Raw genomic sequence first — 19,037 nt, forward strand, 5'->3', positions numbered from 1 at the left:
CATCAGTGCAAAGTATGAGATCTGATTTTGCTAGGTGAGAGGCTCTGGACTGGGATCTAAGGGGCAACGTATCTCTTTGTGGAGAGTGACATGCCTAGCCTGTCCATTTCAGCTGAATGTTGGTTTTTGGACCCACATCCAGATGATATAGGCACTGGCATCGTTGGGGCCCTCCTCCTGCATGGGTCTGGTCACGGTGGCACCCTTTGCAGTCGCGATCCTTACGCCCCTTCTAGCCTGGTGTAAGAGACACAGGGAATCCTGACTTTCTAAAAGTTAGGGGGTGTAAAATACTTTCTCTGCCCTCGGTTATGAAAAACTCATGTGGCTCCATTGCCAGGTAGAGTATGAGCGTAAAGGCTTCTGGCCATATGATTGTGGCCTTACTACAAGTGTGTGTGCTGAGGCTTATTGGTGGTCCACATGGGACTGATATGCTGCAGACTTTATAATGTGGTCATGTTTTTATAATCCGGGTCATCCCTTTCCACCAGGGCAAGCGTCATACGTAGATCTGATGTGTGACCCTACACACCGCAGTTATCACAGATGAGTGAGCAGGAGACAAAGAACCAGCAGCTCCAGCAGCTCGCACCGACCTGTCTGCCAGACTGACACTTCCACAGGTCTCTTCAGGCCAGGCTGTTTTTAATCTCTGGCAGGATATGTCTGTTTTCGCCAGAGTTCCTGGGTGTGTCGGGTTTATTGGCACACTTTTGGCTAGGAATGTGTTTGCTCTTGTTCTTTTTAACCCCATTAAACTGCCGAGATGAAGATGCTTTCCTGTGTTTGCTGTGGAAGTCACCATCGAGCTCAAATTCAACCTTATAAAGGCCATTTCCTCAACAAATACCTGCCAAATTTTATACTAAAAAAAGTCAGAGTGTCCCGGATGCCAACGCAAAATCTGTGACAGGTCTCTACATATCAGGTGTGATTTATCACGCTGGGGTCTTCTTATGGGTCTTTGATCCACCCTAGACATCCACCACCACTGCACCCACTATGGCTATGCACCTGCCTTCATTTTTACCTAGTAGACAGAGTCATGCATCATTTGTGTTATTGCAGTTCTGTATGTTTTATTGTGAAAGTTGTGACTTTTCAGAGAAAAAATACTTTCAAAATTTGGCCGGGGGACCAAGTGTCTCAGTTGACTAGTCCACTTCCGGTGCCTGGTAGCTTCTCCCTGCTGCGCTCCACTAGACTGACCTAGGTCTCTCCCTATACTTACACATAGGGAGGCACCTGCCAGTCATATGGATTGGGACAGAGAGAAGCCTTGGATTAGTCATATTGGACACATGGTCCCCAAATATTTTTTATCTGAGATGCAGTATGTCCAAGGTAAAACATTCATAGCTTCAATAACGCCGCCGGACTCTGAATCATGCCACCTCTCCTCCAACTTGGATCTGCTGTCTGGTTCCCTTGAAAATGTATATTCATCTTTTTTAGTTACATCTACTTGTGCAAAACTGGGTGGCACCTAATATGGCTCCCATTTCGGCTTCCACGGGAAGGGGCAGCAATGGCCATGTGACACCGAAAGGTAAAGGCTTTGGTGCTCCGTGTGTGCTGATGCCTCTGTGTTCAGATTACCTCAACTCCATTTTACTTATTCTAATGAACCGGAAATCAAACTACATTTTTCAATAATTTTGGATGTGTTGTAGCCCCTGTTCAGTACAGATGATCATTGTGGTTCCGGTCTTGAGACCACCAGCGAGTCAATCCTAGTGAAGAGCGAGTGGCCAGAAACTCTCAGTCAATGCTCAAGTATAAGTGTTAGACTCTACAATGAGCCCTTACACCGTTTTGCTGAAAATAACCCGAGCTTCTTGGCCTCTAGGTATGAGCGATCCGTGGAGGGTAGCAGGATCAACATTACAGAACTGGAGCTAAAACATCAAAAACTGTGCAAACATTTAATAACATTTTGAAAAATGTATCAATTTTGCAAATAGTCACAATGAAGGAGTATCCTCTGTCACGATCCATGCTGGATTGTGACAGATAAAAGCACATGTAACCTTTTTTTCCTTTAAGCTGTTTGCTTAAAGTTAGTTTTGCCCCCGGTGGCCATTAGGGTCATTCCACAGTTGTGTCTTTAGTTCTAGTTTTGACCCCGGTGGTGGCTAATATTATTACATGGGAATCACTAGCAGGTGTGATGGCTCTGGCTCTTGCCTATAAAGGAGAGTCAGGTGGTCTCACTTGCTGTTGGTGATATTGGTCATTTCCAACCATCCTTGGTGGAGGAAGGAGCTAGAGAAGAGTTCCTTGCAGCTCAGTCAGAGTCCTGGTGTGGAAGGAGCAACAGTGAGGAGTTCCTTGCAGCTCTGACAAAGCTTTGGTGAAGCAGCAGCTATTCAGGAGGAAAGCTGCACTCAGGTGCTGGACTCAACAGAGCAAAGCTAAGTGATTTTTCCCTGTTTGTAACTTTCCTTATGTGTGTTTTAGTGCAGTGGTGGGATTAGTTTCTGCACCATCCAATTCATTAGAAAGGGATAGGTGCAGGGTGAGCGAGGGTTTTTAGGTATCCTGCTCGTCGCCAGGTGCGGAACCTGCCTAGGGACCATCAGGAGTGTAGAGACACTGACTCAGGGGAGTGCAGGAGGTCTCCACGTCCCCGTTCCCTATTGCAGGGCCCTCCATTGTATCGGTTTCCCTGGTGTTTCCCTTATCTCTGTAAATGCGCCCTGCTGGAGGCGGTGTATCCAGATACACGTGTAACTATTGAAATTGGCCTACTGGAGGCGGAGTATCCAGCTGCACGTTTCTTTGTTTCAATTCGCCCTGCTGGAGACGGTGTATCCAGGGTCACGGGTGTCATAGAAATTCGCCCTGCTGAAGGCAGAGTATCCAGTCACACGTGACATTACACTATGGATTTGTACACAGCTCCTCTGCAGACCTAAGTGTCTCTCTATAGTTCCAGACAACAAACCCTGTGTGCCCCGTAGGCATCATCTGTCTCCTATTTTTCCCTTACACAAATTGATTGATTGACACAGGGACATGAAATCATTATGGAGGACCCGGATTGAAGGTTGTTTGCTGATGGAGCATGTTGGATAGACTATACATATATAATTGGAAAGGACTTTGTTCAGGCATAAAAGCCAACTTCATTCATGAAAAAGAATGCCGCCCCTCCTCCACCATATCCAGGATAGATGTATAAGAAAATATGTTGTTCTTTTGGGGTCAAGGTGCAGTTTTTACAATTTGCATGACATTTTATGATGCACAGAATTGCTGGAGGATGAGGTAAGACTCCGAGCTTGAGATTTATGTCTACAATGATGTCTGTCAAAAGACGCACACGTGGTTAATCGGAGATTCTTCATCTGTGGACTGGGATATCTAGAGAATTCAGATGCAGATGTTTCTTCTGACAGGAGATTCTTGCATACGGTGTGGTGTTGCAGCACTCTGAAACCCTGCGGCGATTCCAAGAAAACTTTAAAGAGTCAGCAGGAGACCTTGTGTCTCAGATGATCAGTCCGAGGCCGGTACCCGCTCTCCTAGACTGACAGGTCAGTCACAAACCCACAAACAGACAGGGCCTTGTCAATCATGGGGACTGGGCTGTGAGCATGGAGCCTGCTGCATCTCACTTGTAAGGATCACTAGGTGAGGTGGATCTTCAAAGCCCAAAGTACAGGTGGGCACACAGATGTTGGTGGAGCAGGCATTTGAGGCATGCCGGAAACAATCTAGCAGAGGTCCTGGAGACCGCAGAAAATTAGCAGAGGTCTGGAGACCGCAGGCAGGTAGCAGAGGTCATGAAGACCGCAGACAGGTAGCAGAGGTCCTGAAGACCGCAGACAGGTAGCAGAGGTCATGCAGACTGCAGACAGATAGCAAGAAGAAATGCGTAGCGCAAGACAGGGAGGGGGGGAGCAGGTGAATAAGCCCCGCCCAGCGGACCGGACAGCGGCAGTTTACATACATCTGAACCGATATAAGAAAGGTATTTATGCATGAAAGGTGCGGGGTCAGGGGGAAGCAAAAGTACTAAGAGAATCCTTATGTGACACACAATTGAATGATATCATTATATGATATCTCAAAAAAGGGGTGGCAGATTCCCTTTAAGACCGCAGGAAGGTAGCAGAGGTCCTGGAGACCAGAGACAGGTAGCAGAGATTCTGGAGTCCACAGATAAGTAGCAGAGGTGCTATAAGAGAAAACAAGGGCGGGTGCGCAGACATAGGGCTTCACCTGGTATAAATCAATTAAAATATAAAAGTACTCTGGAGTATTCACCCTTTATAGGTTGTGTTCAGACACAACCACTCTCAACGTTTGTTGCAGTCATATAGCTGCTGCAGAGCTCGTGCAGGTGTATTTAATCTCATTTTTAAATACATTTGTTTTTAATTTGTATCAGTCCTTTCATTCAGTTGGTTTTTGGGATTTAAAAACTTCCCCACAAAATTATTTTTAAATAATTTTTTAAATAATTTTAAAATACACATTTTTAATTAAACACTTCGGTTTTATATTTTTCACTCGCATATTTGCACACTGGGAATTGTGGCAATATGCTTCTAGTTCTTTCATAGATCTGCCATGTGAATGGCAACATAAAAAAAAAAAAAATACATCGGTTTAAAATACATAATTTCTCCAAATATAGCTCCTTTTATACACTCCCATTTATCACTACTATTGGTGAAAGGAAACTTTTTGCACTCTCTATCTTCACTAGTTATATCAAATGAGTAATTACTCTCCACTACTCCTCACCACTGGTAGCTCATCACTCATGATAGCTCAGTGGTGAAACCGCCAGACATTTGTCTCAAACTCACCACAATGAAACTGGTTCTTATCCTCTCTTGTTCCCTTTTTTTGTGTTCTACATATTTCATATATTTCTTTTTATTTAATTGTAAAAGTCCATGTTATTGTATTGATTGTTTGAATAGGATGCACAATACTATCACTATCCGGAATATATGTTTTTCTATATATATATGTCACTTTGCTTGTCTTTTCCAAATATCTTTATGTGCAGCATGTGCAGGTTGACGCCCTTCTCTCACAACGGGGGGTTACGCCCACACAGCATATAAGGCTGTCATTTGTATAGACCGATCACATCTCTATACTGAAACCTGAAGAAGAGGTGCGGTTTGTCACCTCGAAACGCGTAGTTTCTGTAGTACATATAATAAAGAACTTGAAAGATTTATATTTTGATTTCTGAAGAATTCTTATCACTAAAGCAGTGCGGATGCTCAGAAGTGCTTTTCTTGGATCCTCAACTTATGATAGCAGAGGTGCTAGAAACCGCAAACAGGTAGCAAAAGTCTCAAGGCCTCAGACAGAGGTAATAGAGACTGCAGAGGTCCTGAAGACCGCAGAATGGTAGCAGAAGTCCTGAGGACCCAAGACAGGTAGTAGAGGTACTGAAGATTGCAGACAGGTAGCAGAGGTCCTGAAGGCCACAGACAGGTAGCAGAGGTACTGGGAACCACAGAAATGTATCAGAGACCCTTAAGACCGCACACCGGTCCACGCCAATTGATAGCCGACTCCCGCTGCCTAACTGTGGGGAGCCAACTGTCAATCAGCATGCCATCGGCAGACACGCTCCGTTGACAGAGCAACCCAGAAGAGGAAGAGCTGCTCTGTTGACGTGGAGCCGCTGATGTCTGTAAAGTGCTGTGGAATATGATGGCACTTTATGGGTAAGAATAATAAATAAATGTAGTCAATGAGACTTTCTGGTGGCCCATCACCTATAGACATTATATTTGTGCCATACTACTGTGGTAATCTTTGATACATTATCCATATCACAAGGCATCTTCAAGGGCAGTGGTTCTGTGATAGACAGATTTATCATGTACCATTAAGCTAGCAATTTATTTGGTGGTTAGTTCCCCCCAAAAAATTTCAAATGGTAATTATAAGTTTTACAATTTTTGTAAATTAATGTTTTGTTTTTTTTCCTTTTCAGATCATACAAGCTTCGTCCCGGATTTAGAAGGAGACCTTTTCTTCCTCCTGGACAGTTCTGGAAGTGTCACCTACGATGAGTTTTCCAAAGTCAAAAAGTTCATTGAGGATCTTCTTCAACCTTTTAAATTTGGTCCACAGGACGTTCAAGCTAGTGTTGTTCAGATCAGCACCAACCCTACACTGGAATTTCCATTGAACCAATACAGTTCCAGTAAAGATGTCCAAAATGCCATCCAGAAAATAAGACAACGCATGGGAGACACAAATACAGGCAAAGCTGTTAATTACGTAAAGGAGAACCTTTATGCAGAAGACTTTGGCTCTAGGAGTGGCGTCCCAAAAGTTCTGGTGTGGGTGACTGATGGATTGTCCACTGATGACATCTCTTGGCCAATGAAGCTTCTCAAGGACATGGGCGTCTCAGTATTTATTATTTCTACAACTGGTCGAGGAAATTTCCGGGAATTATCTGCTGCAGCCAGTGAGCCAAATGAGAAATTCCTAAAGTTTGTGGATAAGGATGATCTAGTCATCATTAAAAAGGATCTGAGGGACTCAATTATTGGTAGGTGGATCTACCATTCATAGTTTATAAAACACTAGGGTGTCCTAGGTTTCTTCAACTGGTGATAGTAGTGGTCGGACTTCAAAAATCATTAAGTTATCACTTATATAATGGTTAGGTGATTACTTGTTTTCACCCAAAAACCTCTTTAAAATGTCCAATCCTTTTTTCTCGAAGGAGAATAGTAACCACCCAAAGTATCAAGCTGCTGCCCCCTCCCAATTGAGAACATGTGAACGCTCGGCTGAACTGGGAGTGCATATGTATGGGAACAATTGGTTTTATATACAGTGCATAGGGAAAGTATTCAGGCCCCTTTCAATTTTTCACTCTTTGTTTCATTGCAGCCATTTGGTAAGTTTAAAAGAGTTCATTTTTTTCTCATTAATGTGCACTCTGCACCCCCATCTTGACTGAAAAAAAACAGAAGTGTAGAAATTTTTTACAAATTTATTAAAAAAGAAAAACTGAAATATCACATGGTCATAAGTATTCAGACCCTTTGCTCAGTATTGAGTAGAAGCACCCTTTGAGCGAGTACAGTCATGAATCTTCTTAGGAATGATGCCACAAGTTTTTCATAACTGGATTTGGGGATCCTCTGCCATTCTTCCTTGCAGATTCTCTCCAGTTCCGTCAGGTTGGATGCTGAACATTGGTGGGCAGTATTGATGAGCAAACATGCTCGCCACGACTCTTTACTCACCCGAGTATCACTGTACTCGGTGTGCTCGCTCATCTCTAGTGGACAGCCATTTTCAGGTCTCTCCAGTGATGCTCAATTGAGTTTAGGTAAGGGTCTGGCTAGGCCAGTCAAGAATGGTCACAGAGTTATTCTGAAGCCACTTCTTTGTTATTTTAGCTGTGTGCTTAGGGTCATTGTTTTGTTGGAGGGTGGACCTTCGGCCAAATCTGAGGTCCAGAGCACTCTAGAAGAGGTTTTCATCCAGAATATCTCTGTACTTGGCTGCATTCAATTCCAACCAGTCAACCTGTCCCTGCAGCTGAAAAACACCCCCATAGCATGTTGCTGCCACCACTATGTTTCACGGTTGGGATTGTATTGGGCAGGTGATGAGCAGTGCCTGGTTTTCTTCCCACATACTGCTTAGAATTATCACCAAAAAGTTCTATCTTTGTCTCATCAGACCAGAGAATCTTATTTCTCATAGTCTGGGAGTCCTTCATGTGTTTTTTAGCAAACTCTATGCGGGCTTTCATACGTCTTGCACTTAAGAGTTAGTTGACTTAGTGGAACTTTCTCCCATCTCCCTACTGCATCTGTGTAGCTCAGCCACAGTGATCTTGGGGTTCTTCTTTACCTCTCTCGCCAAGGCTCTTCTCCCACGATTGCTCAGTTTGGCTGGACGGCCAGGTCTAGGAAGACTTCTGGTGGTAAAAACTTCTTTCATTTAATGATTATGGAGGCCACTGTGCTCTTAGGAACCTTGAGTACTGCAGAAATTCTTTTGTAACCTTGGACAGATGTGTGCCTTGCCACAATTCTGTCTCTGAGCTCCTTGGCCAGTTCTTTTGACCTCATGATTCTCATTTGGTCTGACATGCACTGTGAGCTGTGAGGTCTTATATAGACAGGTGTTTTTGAATTTACCAAATGGCTGCAATGAAACAAAGAGTGAAAAATGTAAAGCGGTCTGAATACCTTCCGTACCCACTGTATACCATATACAAAATATACATTCTGTTCTTCCGTTCTGCTGATGACCTGAGGTTAGCATCCTCAATAATCAGAACCTCACACTCCCGTCTTCAAGACTATACACGTGCTGCGCCAATTCTTTGGAATGCACTTCCCAGGTCAATACCATTAGTCCCCAATCCCCACAATTTTAAGCGTGCCCTGAAAACGCATTTATTCAGACTGGCCTACCGCCTCAACACATTAACCTAATCTATCCCTATGTGGCACCGCCAAAAGTTTTTTACCATAACCAGGTTCCCCACATCATGTTCCCACATGCTTTATGCATCCATTAGCCCTCTGCATCCGTACTGTTACACACTTAACATTATGGCTGGTCCATACAATCAGGGCAACTGTTACCACCCACCTTTCGTGTCTACCTCTTTCCTCATAGACTGTAAGCTTGCGAGCAGGGCCCTCATTCCTCTTAGTATCTGTTATAATCTATGTGATTATTGTTATGCTGTAATGTCTATCGTCTGTACAAGTCCCCTCTGAAATGTAAAGTGCTGCGAAATATGTCAGCGCTATAGAAATAAAATTTATTATTATTATTCCATATGCACTCCCAGTTCAGCCGAGCATTCACATGCTCTCAATTGGTAGGGGACAGCAGCTGGATACTGCAGCTGGATATATATATATATATATATATATATATATAGCCAGTGTTAGTTTTGTGTTTTGGTTACTTTTTACTATGGGGTTTTTTGCCGTCATATATATTTATGTGTCTCTTATATTGTCAGATCTACAGTCATGGCCAAAAGTTTTGAGAATGACACAAATATTATATTTTCGCATGATCTGCTGGCCTCTGGTTTTTATGTGTGTTTGTCAGATGTTTTTATCACATACAGAAATATAATTGCAATCGTATTATGAGTAGCAAAAGGTTATATTGACAGTTAGAATGAGTTAATGCAGCAAGTCAATATTTGCAGTGTTGACCCTTCTTCTTCAGGACCTCAGCAATTCTCCCTGGCATGCTCTCAATCAACTTCTGGATCAAATCCTGACTGATAACAGTCCATTCTTGCAAAATCAATGCTTTTATTTTGTCTGAATTTGAAGGTTTTTGTTTGTCCACCCGTCTCTTGATGATTGACCACAAGTTCTCAATGGGATTAAGATCTGGGGAGTTTCCAGGCCATGGTCCCAAAATCTCTATGTTTTGTTCCCTGAGCCATTTAGTTATCACCTTTGCTTTATGGCAAGGTGCTCCATCATGTTGAAAAAGGCATTGTTGATCGCCAAACTGCTCTTGGACGGTTGGGAGAAGTTGCTCTTGGAGGACATTCTGGTACCATTCTTTATTCATGGCTGTGTTTTTAGGCAAGACTGAGAGAGAGCCCATTCCCTTGGCTGAGAAGCAACCCCACACATGAATGGTTTCAGGATGCTTGACAGTTGGCATGAGACAAGACTGGTGGTAGCGCTCACCTGGTCTTCTCCGAATAAGCCGTTTTCCAGATGTCCCAAACAATCGAAAAGGGGATTCATCAGAGAAAATGACTTTACCCCAGTCCTCAGCAGTCCACTCCCTGTACCTCTTGCAGAATATCAGTCTGTCCATGATGTTTTTCCTGGAGAGAAGTGGCTTCTTTGCTGCCCTCCTTGAGACCAGGACTTGCTCCAAGAGTCTCCGCTTCACAGTGCGTGCAGATGCACTCACACCTGCCTGCTGCCATTCCTGAGCAAGCTCTACACTGCTGGTAGCCCCATCCCGCAGCTGAAACACTTTTAAGAGATGGTCCTGGCGCTTGCTGGTCTTTCTTGGGCGCCCTGGAGCCTTTTTGGCAACAAGGGAACCTCTCTCCTTGAAGTTCTTGATGATGCGATAGATTGTTGACTGAGGTGCAATCTTTCTAGCTGCGATACTCTTCCCTGTTAGGCCATTTTTGTGCAGTGCAATGATGACTGCACGTGTTTCTTTAGAGATAACCATGGTTAACAGAAGAGAAACAATGATGCCAAGCACCAGCCTCCTTTTAAAGTGTCCAGTGGTGTCATTCTTACTTAATCATGACAGATTGATCTCCAGCCCTGTCCTCATCAACACCCACACCTGTGTTAATGGAGCAATCACTGAAACGATGTTAGCTGGTCCTTTTAAGGCAGGGCTGCAATGATGTTGAAATGTGTTTTGGGGGATAAAGTTAATTTTCTAGGCAAATATTGACTTTGCAAGTAATTGCTGTTAAGCTGATCACTCTTTATAACATTCTGGAATATATGCAAATTGCCATTAGAAAAAATGAAGCAGTAGACTTTGTAAAAATTAATATTTGTGTCATTCTCAAAACTTTTGGCCATGACTGTAAATTGTTACACAGCAGCAATTTTTATCTTTAGACCTGAGTAACATACGCCTATGGTGATGGGCTACATATCAGGTTTTTGTAACGCTGGTTGGCGCTGAGATGTCTATGACACAGCAAGTTCTAAATCCGTGTCTAAACACTGTCACTTCTGAGTCACAGAAACTTGGAAAGTCATAGTCAGGTCTCACCTCTCTCCATGTGTTGTGGGCAGGGGTTCAAGTCTTCGTCTCTATCTCCTTCACTATTATTAATTTTATTTAGCAAATATATTTTGCTTAGTGACTTAGATTTTACATGCATTGTTCTGTACTTCGGGAGCAGCTTTCCTTCTGTTCATTGTAAGCCCCAATGGCCACTCTGATTGTTTGACCAATCATGGGGTGGCACTTTTAAAATTTGATGCATTTTTTCCTTGGAGGTCACTTTCATGCAAACGCAGAATATTTACTTGACAAAGTAGAATATATTAATTACACTTTTACTAAATGCTAAAATTCTGCCCTTTTAAAGGGGACTTTTCACTTGAGTTTTTTTTCATTTAAAATGAGTCCCTCTTCCAATTGCCAATGCTCCGCTGATTCTGGAACAGTTTTTTCTTTTCTTCTGTGCCCCTCCATTCCAAAGTTATGCCCCCGATAATAAAGGTGCAAATTTTCCCTTCAACCAACTGGGCATACATCACAGAACTCCTCTGTGGGTGTGGTTGTGCTCTGATTGGCTAGCATCAGAGGAGAAAAATGCAAACGCCCACTGTGGTATACTACCACGTGGTTGAAGAGAAAATTTGCCTCTTTTTTACCAGGGGAAATATCTTTGGAACAGAGAGGCACAGAAGAAAAAGAAAAACTGTTTTAGAATCAGCGGAGTAGTAACAATTGGAGGAGGTGCTCAATTTAAATTTAAAAAAGCCAATGAAGAATCCCCTTTAAGAGCATCAAACAAAGAACTCTGCTTAAAGTATGGTTCTCATCTAAAATATAAACATGGTCACCAGGGGTGGGACTACCGTGGTCGCAGGGGTCGCAGCTACGACGGGGCCCGGAGTGTTTAGGGACCCGATCGCAGAGCTGCAGCCGCTTATTGGCTGTGCAGCTCATTGCTTTGAGTGGCGCGATAGCTGCACACAGGACCTGTGATGAGGTCACAGGAGGGGAGGAGTCAGGGGTCACATGATCAGGAGCCTCGTGTGTGCAGGACTCTGCCGACATGGTTGTCATGGTGCACTGCTGGATGAGGGTAAGTTTATGTGTGGGGTCAGGAGTGGTTTACAGGGTGGATGTAACACAGCCGTGTGTGTATGGGGTGTACTGAGCGGAGCCATGTGTGTACGAGGTGTACGGAGCGGAGCCTTGTGTGTACGAGGTGTGCAGAGCCGCGTGTGTACGAGGTGAGCGAAGCCGTGCGTGTACAAGGTGTACAGAGCGGAGATGTGCATGTATTTTGGCATAGGGGGCCCCATTTGAAAGTTCGCACCGGGGCCCATAACTTTGTACTTACGCCACTGATGGTCATTTATTAGGTAATCAGAAGGTAGAGCAGAAGCCACATTTTGATAAATTTGTTTTATTTTTGGATATATTGCCATTTTTCTGTTTTGCTTCAGTGACCATTTTGAAAAATTGACAATGAGAAGTGCAGCCATATTTGATGTCCCCTTTTTGTTCTGGAAAATGATGATCAGCTTTTATTTTGTCAGTCATTTTACAATTTAAAAGCAAAGTGACTTTTCTTTTACCATCAGTGGCTGAAAATCTAATGCAAAGGTGACACCCAATGTGTCAGAACTCACCATGGCTATTATCTAAAGAGGAATACTGGCTTTTCTAGAATATAAAAAAAAATCTGAGGGCAATTTTACATTCTGGTACTTTACATACTCTGCATGCTTTGCCAGTCAGATGTGAACCTAGGAAAGATCTTCACAGGTCACTGCACACATAGCACTGACAAGGTATGGAGACATTGAAACACTGGGAAAAAACAAAATGTCTGGACAAAAGAAACAAATTAAGTTTGTTTAATAAGGAAAAATGTCCTTCAACAAAAGGCTAAATAAGATAAATATTAAAAAAAATAGTTGTTGTTGTTATTATTATTATTACTATTATTATACACCAGTTTTCCTTTCTAAGAATGTTATAGTCAGTGTATTAAACTGTGTCAAAGTAAGTGGGATAAATATGAAAGAAAAGCTCTAGGTACTTAATATTCTTAAAAAAAAAAAAAAACTTTTATGATGTATAGATGTATAGAGTTCTGCAGAAGGTCAGAAAGAAAATGTTTTTTCCTAATCAGGAAAAAGTTTACAGAAACAGAATATTGAATAATGCTGCCATCTAGTGTCTACTTTTAAGTACTGCAACTGTAGAAAAATATACCTTATATGGCACCTAGAAAAAAAAACATTTGTTATTTTTCATTACATTTTTAAATTAGATTTTATAGCTATGCATTATATGATTTTATCATTTTCTTCTCAACACATGCAGAACTGATTAAAGCAAAGAGACTTCACGCACTGAACATAACAACAACAAGCTTTCTGCTGACCTGGCCCAGCTTACTATCAAAAGAGATTGGACATTATGTTTTGGAATACGCACCGGTAGCAGACTCAAAGAAGATACAGCGCACTCTGCAGGGGGATCAAACAAGTTTAGAGATCACTGGTTTAACTGCAAATACCACATATGAGGTCACACTGTACCCCGAGTCGAATGTTGAGTATCTCCAGCCTCAAATGATAAAAGTCTCTACTCTTCAAGGTAAAATTATTGTGATAAGGAATTAAAAATGCACAAAATAATGTAATATTGCGTGTGATAAGTACATACATAGATAATATAAGGCTGAAGAAAGACACAGGTCTATCAAGTCCAACCTATAATACTACAGTACTGATGAAAGTCTGTCCCGTGGGTGGGTTGTGGACCCACCGCGCCCCAGGGCAGGTTGGAGCTTCTGACGGTGGAGTCAGGCTTGAGCTGTAGGCGACCACCAGGTACCACTCCTAGGAAGTCCCTGGTATTGCAGCAGCTGACCCCAATGGTCAGGAACACAGGTACAGACTCGGAATGCAAGGCAGGACCGGTTGCTGATGCTGGTTCAAATGGTGCAGATCCTGGAACACTTGACATTATGGACACTAGTGTTAGTTCGGACAGTGCGGATCCTGAAACACTTGATAGAATGGACACTGGTGCTGGTTCAGACAGTGCGGGTTCTGGAACACTTAATATGATGGGTAACAGGTTCAGGTGTTGGTTCAGACTTGATGGGTTCTGGTTCAGGATTTCAGGTTCAAGAACAGACAGGACAGGCTCAGGTTCAGGAGGAACAGGTTCAGGAATTTATGTTCAGGAACAGACAGGACAGATCTAAACTGTGTTCCAAATTATTATGCAAAAAGAGTTTAGGAGTGATAAGGTTAGAATTTTTTTGTTTGTCATTTAAACTCATTGATGGTGATGTGTGTCAGGGCTCTTTATATCACTGAAAGCAATTGCAGATACCTGTGCAAATTAGTTTGGCAGGTGTGTCCAAATAAAGGCAAGACTACTTAAGAAGGTTGTTCCACATTATTAAGCAGCCTACATTTTTTGCCAAAATGGGAAAGAAAAAGGATGTGTCGGCTGCTGAGAAGCAACAAATTGTGGAGTATTTAGGTCAAGGCATGACTACAATCAACATTGCCAAGACACTTCATCGTGATCATCACACAATCAAGAAGTATGTAGCTGATTCCCAGCACACACGTGTGCGTGCTGATAAGGAAAAATTGAGGACTCTTTCCAACAGGCAATTGCGTCAGGTTAAAAGAGCAGCTGCAAAAATGCCTTGTCATAGCAGCAGACAAGGTGCCTCCAACATCCCCCGAACAACAAGATGCAGGGTCCTTCAGAGGTTTGCAGCTGTGCGTAAGCCATCCTGTCGACCACCTCTATCCACTGCACACAAGCAGAAACGGCTCCAGTGGGCCAAACGAGACATGAAGACTGACTTCCAAACTGTTTTGTTCACCGATGAGTGCCGTGCAACGCTCGATGGTCCAGATGGATGGAGTGGAGGATGGCTGGTTGATGGACACCCCATGAAAACACGGCTAAGGCGCCAACAAGGAGGTGGAGTAATGTTTTGGGCTGGAATCATGGGGAGAGAGATTGTCGACCCCTTTAGGATCCCTGAAGGGGTAAAGATGAACCTCATAATCTATGTGGAGTTTCTGAAACAGCACTTCCTGCCATGGTTCAAGAAGAAGAACCGCGCTTTCCGCAGCAAGATCATTTTCATGCATAATAATGCACCGTCTCATGCTGCAAATAACACATCTGCATCTCTGGCTGCTATGGGAGGACAACCTTATGGTGTGGCCACCATCTTCCCCTGACCTCAACCCCATTGAGAACCTCTGGAGCATCATCAATAGGAGTGTCTATGATGGCGGGAGGCAGTTCACATCTAAGCAACAGCTCTGGGAGGGTATTCTGTCCACATGCAAAACAATTGAAGCACAAACCATCCAAAAACTGACAAATTCAATGGACGAGAGAGTTCAGAAGCTTCTTTCGAACAAGGGGTCCTATGTGCAAATGTAACATCACCGAGAATAAAGTTTTGACTTGAAAACTGTTTGATTTCATTTTGTAATAAGCTGATAATGCTTATTTCACAATTCACCATTTTTTTGTTCAAAATAAAAATAAAAAGGTTGAAAACTCTGCTGTGCATAATAATTTGGAACATGCATTTTGAGTGTTTACTATTTTAAAAAATATATTGTTTTCATAGGCAGTTTGCTCAAAAACATTGCAATTATACTAGAATAGTAGATGACTGGAAAATAACAATGACTGCAATTCATATAGGTAATTTAGAGAAAATATGAGGAAATATTTTTTGCATAATAATTTGGAACACAGTGTAGGTTTGGGAACAGGAAGGACAGGTTCAAGTTCAGAAGGGACCGGTTCAGGTACCGACAGAGCAGTTTCAGGTTCAGGTACTGTAGAACGGGTTCAGGGGCCGACACAGTGGATTCAGGTTCAGGTACTGCAGAGCGGTTTCAGGTTCAGGGACCAATAGCGCAGTTTCAGGTTCAGGTTCAGGCTAGCCGAGTACTGGACAACAGTACTGGAACAGGGACCTGAAAATGTCTTAGCAGGTTGCAGACTAACTAAACACAGATGTTGCACAGGCACCTTCCTACAGGGGAAGGTGCCTTAAATACTTTAGTGCCTCCCAGCCATTGGTTTGGGACACATCAGGAGTGAACACTCTACCCCTTTATGAAACTGGGAGTGCACGCCTTAAGTGCACCATCAGGAGACCTGCACTGCTTGTGCAGATCCTGGTATCCAAGAGCCACAGCAGAGGACACACAGCTGGGCGGTGAAGGCTGTAAGCATGTCAGGGTCTCTGCCGGGAGGAGTGGGAGGAACCATGCAGGGATGCTTGCGATACAGTCTGTTGACTCATATTAGGGGAAAATAAATAGACCATTGAACATGTTGTGGCAGAGAAGTCCATAGTCTCACTGCACATACACTAAAGAATCCATAATCTTACTGCTCGTACAGTAAAGAATCCACAGTCTCACTGCTTGTACCATAAAGAATCCATAGTCTCACTGCTCGTACAGTAAGAAAATAAATAAGTAGATGGTTTATTTCACCATTTCATCCCAATTGGACTTGTTTTCACATTTTCCAATACAAATACAATACAGTAACAAAATAAAATGAATGGTGTCATTCAAATATAAAACTCATCCTTGAAAAAAACAAGCACTGATACAACTATGTTGATGGAAAATAAAAAAGCTATGGCTCATGAAAGGGAAAGAAAAGATGAAAGCGCAAAAATGAAAAATTCCTGGCTTTTTAAGGTGTTAAGTTATCCTTCTCAATGTTGATTTTACACCATAAATCCCCAGAAAGGTAATTATTAAAAATATTAAAATTTAGAGGGCCCAATACTGTCCCCAGTGGTGCCTCGTTAGCATCTGTGACACAATTGGAGTGTTTTCCTATAATAACCATTATTAATGACACCCACTGTATACATAAAGGACAGTTTGTCACAGTGGAAGATGTTCTTTCTCATGGTTTATTCTCTTTGGGTAATAGCAGTGATGAGCAGGGGACACCTGACATAAAGAATTGGGGTCTTTGGCTGAGACTATCTCTGTGAGTTAGAAAGCATTGGATTTGCAACATATTTGAGAACTTTTTCTTATTTTAGAGGTGAAAGAAGAGAGGAATCTGGAGGCCCTGGATATAACAACTACAGGATTTGTGTTGAGGTGGACAAGCTTATCTGGGGATACAGGGGTGTATGTCCTGGAGTATTCGTCGCTGTCTGACCCAAATAGCAAGTTACAGAAGATGACATCAGTGGAGGAGACTAGTGTGGTCCTTAGTACTTTAACCCCAAATACCACCTACCAGGTCACACTTTTACCTGACTCCAGTGACCCCAACATGCAGCCTGAAACAATCCAAGTGTCCACGCTCCCAGGTGTGTCTTTTGCTTCACTCTTACTATTGCTGCTCTCCTTTGTGCCATTATAGTAGAGTATGTTGTTCTTAAATGGAACTTTCCACAAGGAGAGAACCCTTTAAGTTGTGTCATCTGTGGGAAATACTCTTAGTGCAACTTTGGACTTTGCACCCCCCTAAAAAAATGGCAGAATTAGTTTTTTGGTCCGCTTTGCCTCCAAAAACATGGAATAAAAGGAGATCAGAATGTTGTATAGATTCCAAAATAGTAATAATAAAAATTACAGTTTGTGCCACAAAAACAACATACCCTCTATTGACTTAAAATAAAGAAAATGTTATAGCTCTTGGAAGGTGAAGAGGGAAAATCAATAGCATTGAGGGGCCCAATGGGACTCTGTTGCTTAAGAGCCCACATAAACCTGGAGCCGGCCCTGGTAATCCCACTATTTTCTCCTGGCCAACCAGCCTATCACAATCTATCACACTAATTTCTCTATTTCTAACGTCTGTTCTACAGATTATATCCAAGAAAGAAATCTACAAATTCTAGGCATCACATCCACCAGCTTTAATGCCTCCTGGTCCAGGTTGATAGGTGATATGGGACGTTACTTTCTGGATTATGCTTTACTGTCTTATCCAAGAAGAAAGACAAGGAAAACGTTGTATGGAGATCAGACTAGTGCAATGGTCAGTGGGCTAATACCAAACACTACCTATCTAGTCACATTCATTCCTGAATCCAAACTGGAGGCTTCACAATCACAGACGCTCCCGGTCTCCACTCTAACAGGTAGGATGTTTTTTCTCTATCATTATTAATAAGAGTCTGAAAAAATACAGACTCTGGATCCCACCATTGGTAAAGGCATTAGACTGCTTGGGTTACCCCATGTAAGTGTATTTTGAGATAGTGGATGGTTCTCCTCCATATAATCAAACAAAGCAACAGCAAACTTGTAAAATTAATCTCAAAGGACTTATGTCCTGAGGCTTATGGAAGGAGGTAATGTCCTGAGGCATATCGAAGGAGGCAATGTCCTGAGACTTGTTGAAGGAAGTAATGTCCTGATTCTTATGGAAGGAGCAATGTCCTGAGGCTTATGGAAGGAGGTAATGTCCTGAGGCTTATTGAAGGAAGCAGTGTCCTGAGTCTTATGGAAGGAGGTAATGTCCTGAGGATAATGGAAGGCGGCAATGTCATGAGGCTTATGAAAGGACGCAATGTCCTGAGACTTGTTGAAGGAAGTAATGTCCTGATTCTTATGGAAGGAGCAATGTCCTGAGGCTTATGGAAGGAGGTAATGTCCTGAGGCTTATTGAAGGAAGCAGTGTCCTGATTCTTATGGAAGGAGGCAATGTCCTGAGCTGATTGAAGGAAGCAATGTCCTGAGTCTTATGGAAGGAGGTAATGTCCTGAGGATAATGGAAGGCGGCAATGTCATGAGGCTTATGAAAGGACTTATGGTGCGAGGCAATAGCAATGTCCTGAGGCCTATGGATGAAGAGAAAGCCCTGAGACTCATGGAAGGAGGCAATGTCATAAGGCTTATTGAAGGAGGCAATGTCCTGAGGCTCATGGGAGGAAGAAATGTCCTGAGGTTTATGGATGAAGGGAATGTCCTGAGGCTTATGGATGAAGGGAATGTCCTAAGGCTAATGGAAGGAGGCAATGTTATGAGGTTTATGGAAGGAGGCAATGTCATGAGGTCATGAGGTTAATGGAAGAAGGCAATGTCATGAGGTTAATGGAAGAAAATAATGACCTCAGGCTTATGGCAGGAGGAAATGTCCTGTGGCATATTGAAGGAAGCAATGTCCTGATTTCCATGGGAGGAGGCAATGTCCTGAGTCTTATTGAATGAGGCAATGTGCTGAGTCTTATAGAAGGAGGCAATGTCCTGAGGCTTATGGAAGGAGGCAATGTCCTGAGGCTTATGGAAGGAGGCAATGTCCTGAGGCTT

General features: G+C 42.8%; 1 protein-coding gene across 1 annotated transcript in view; it reads left to right on the forward strand.

Moving 5' to 3' along the window:
- Positions 1-19,037, forward strand: part of VWA1 (von Willebrand factor A domain containing 1) — a 115,747-nt gene that overhangs the window by 59,112 nt on the left and 37,598 nt on the right. The window contains exons 2-5 of the mRNA XM_073585455.1: positions 5,978-6,544; positions 13,063-13,338; positions 16,814-17,089; positions 17,591-17,866. Of these exons, the coding sequence (XP_073441556.1) occupies positions 5,978-6,544; positions 13,063-13,338; positions 16,814-17,089; positions 17,591-17,866 (1,395 nt within the window). The remainder of the gene's footprint in view (positions 1-5,977; positions 6,545-13,062; positions 13,339-16,813; positions 17,090-17,590; positions 17,867-19,037) is intronic.

Source organism: Dendrobates tinctorius, unplaced genomic scaffold (assembly GCF_039654945.1).
Source record: "Dendrobates tinctorius isolate UK_male_01 unplaced genomic scaffold, ASM3965494v1 ptg000086l, whole genome shotgun sequence".
NCBI lineage: Eukaryota > Metazoa > Chordata > Amphibia > Anura > Dendrobatidae > Dendrobates > Dendrobates tinctorius.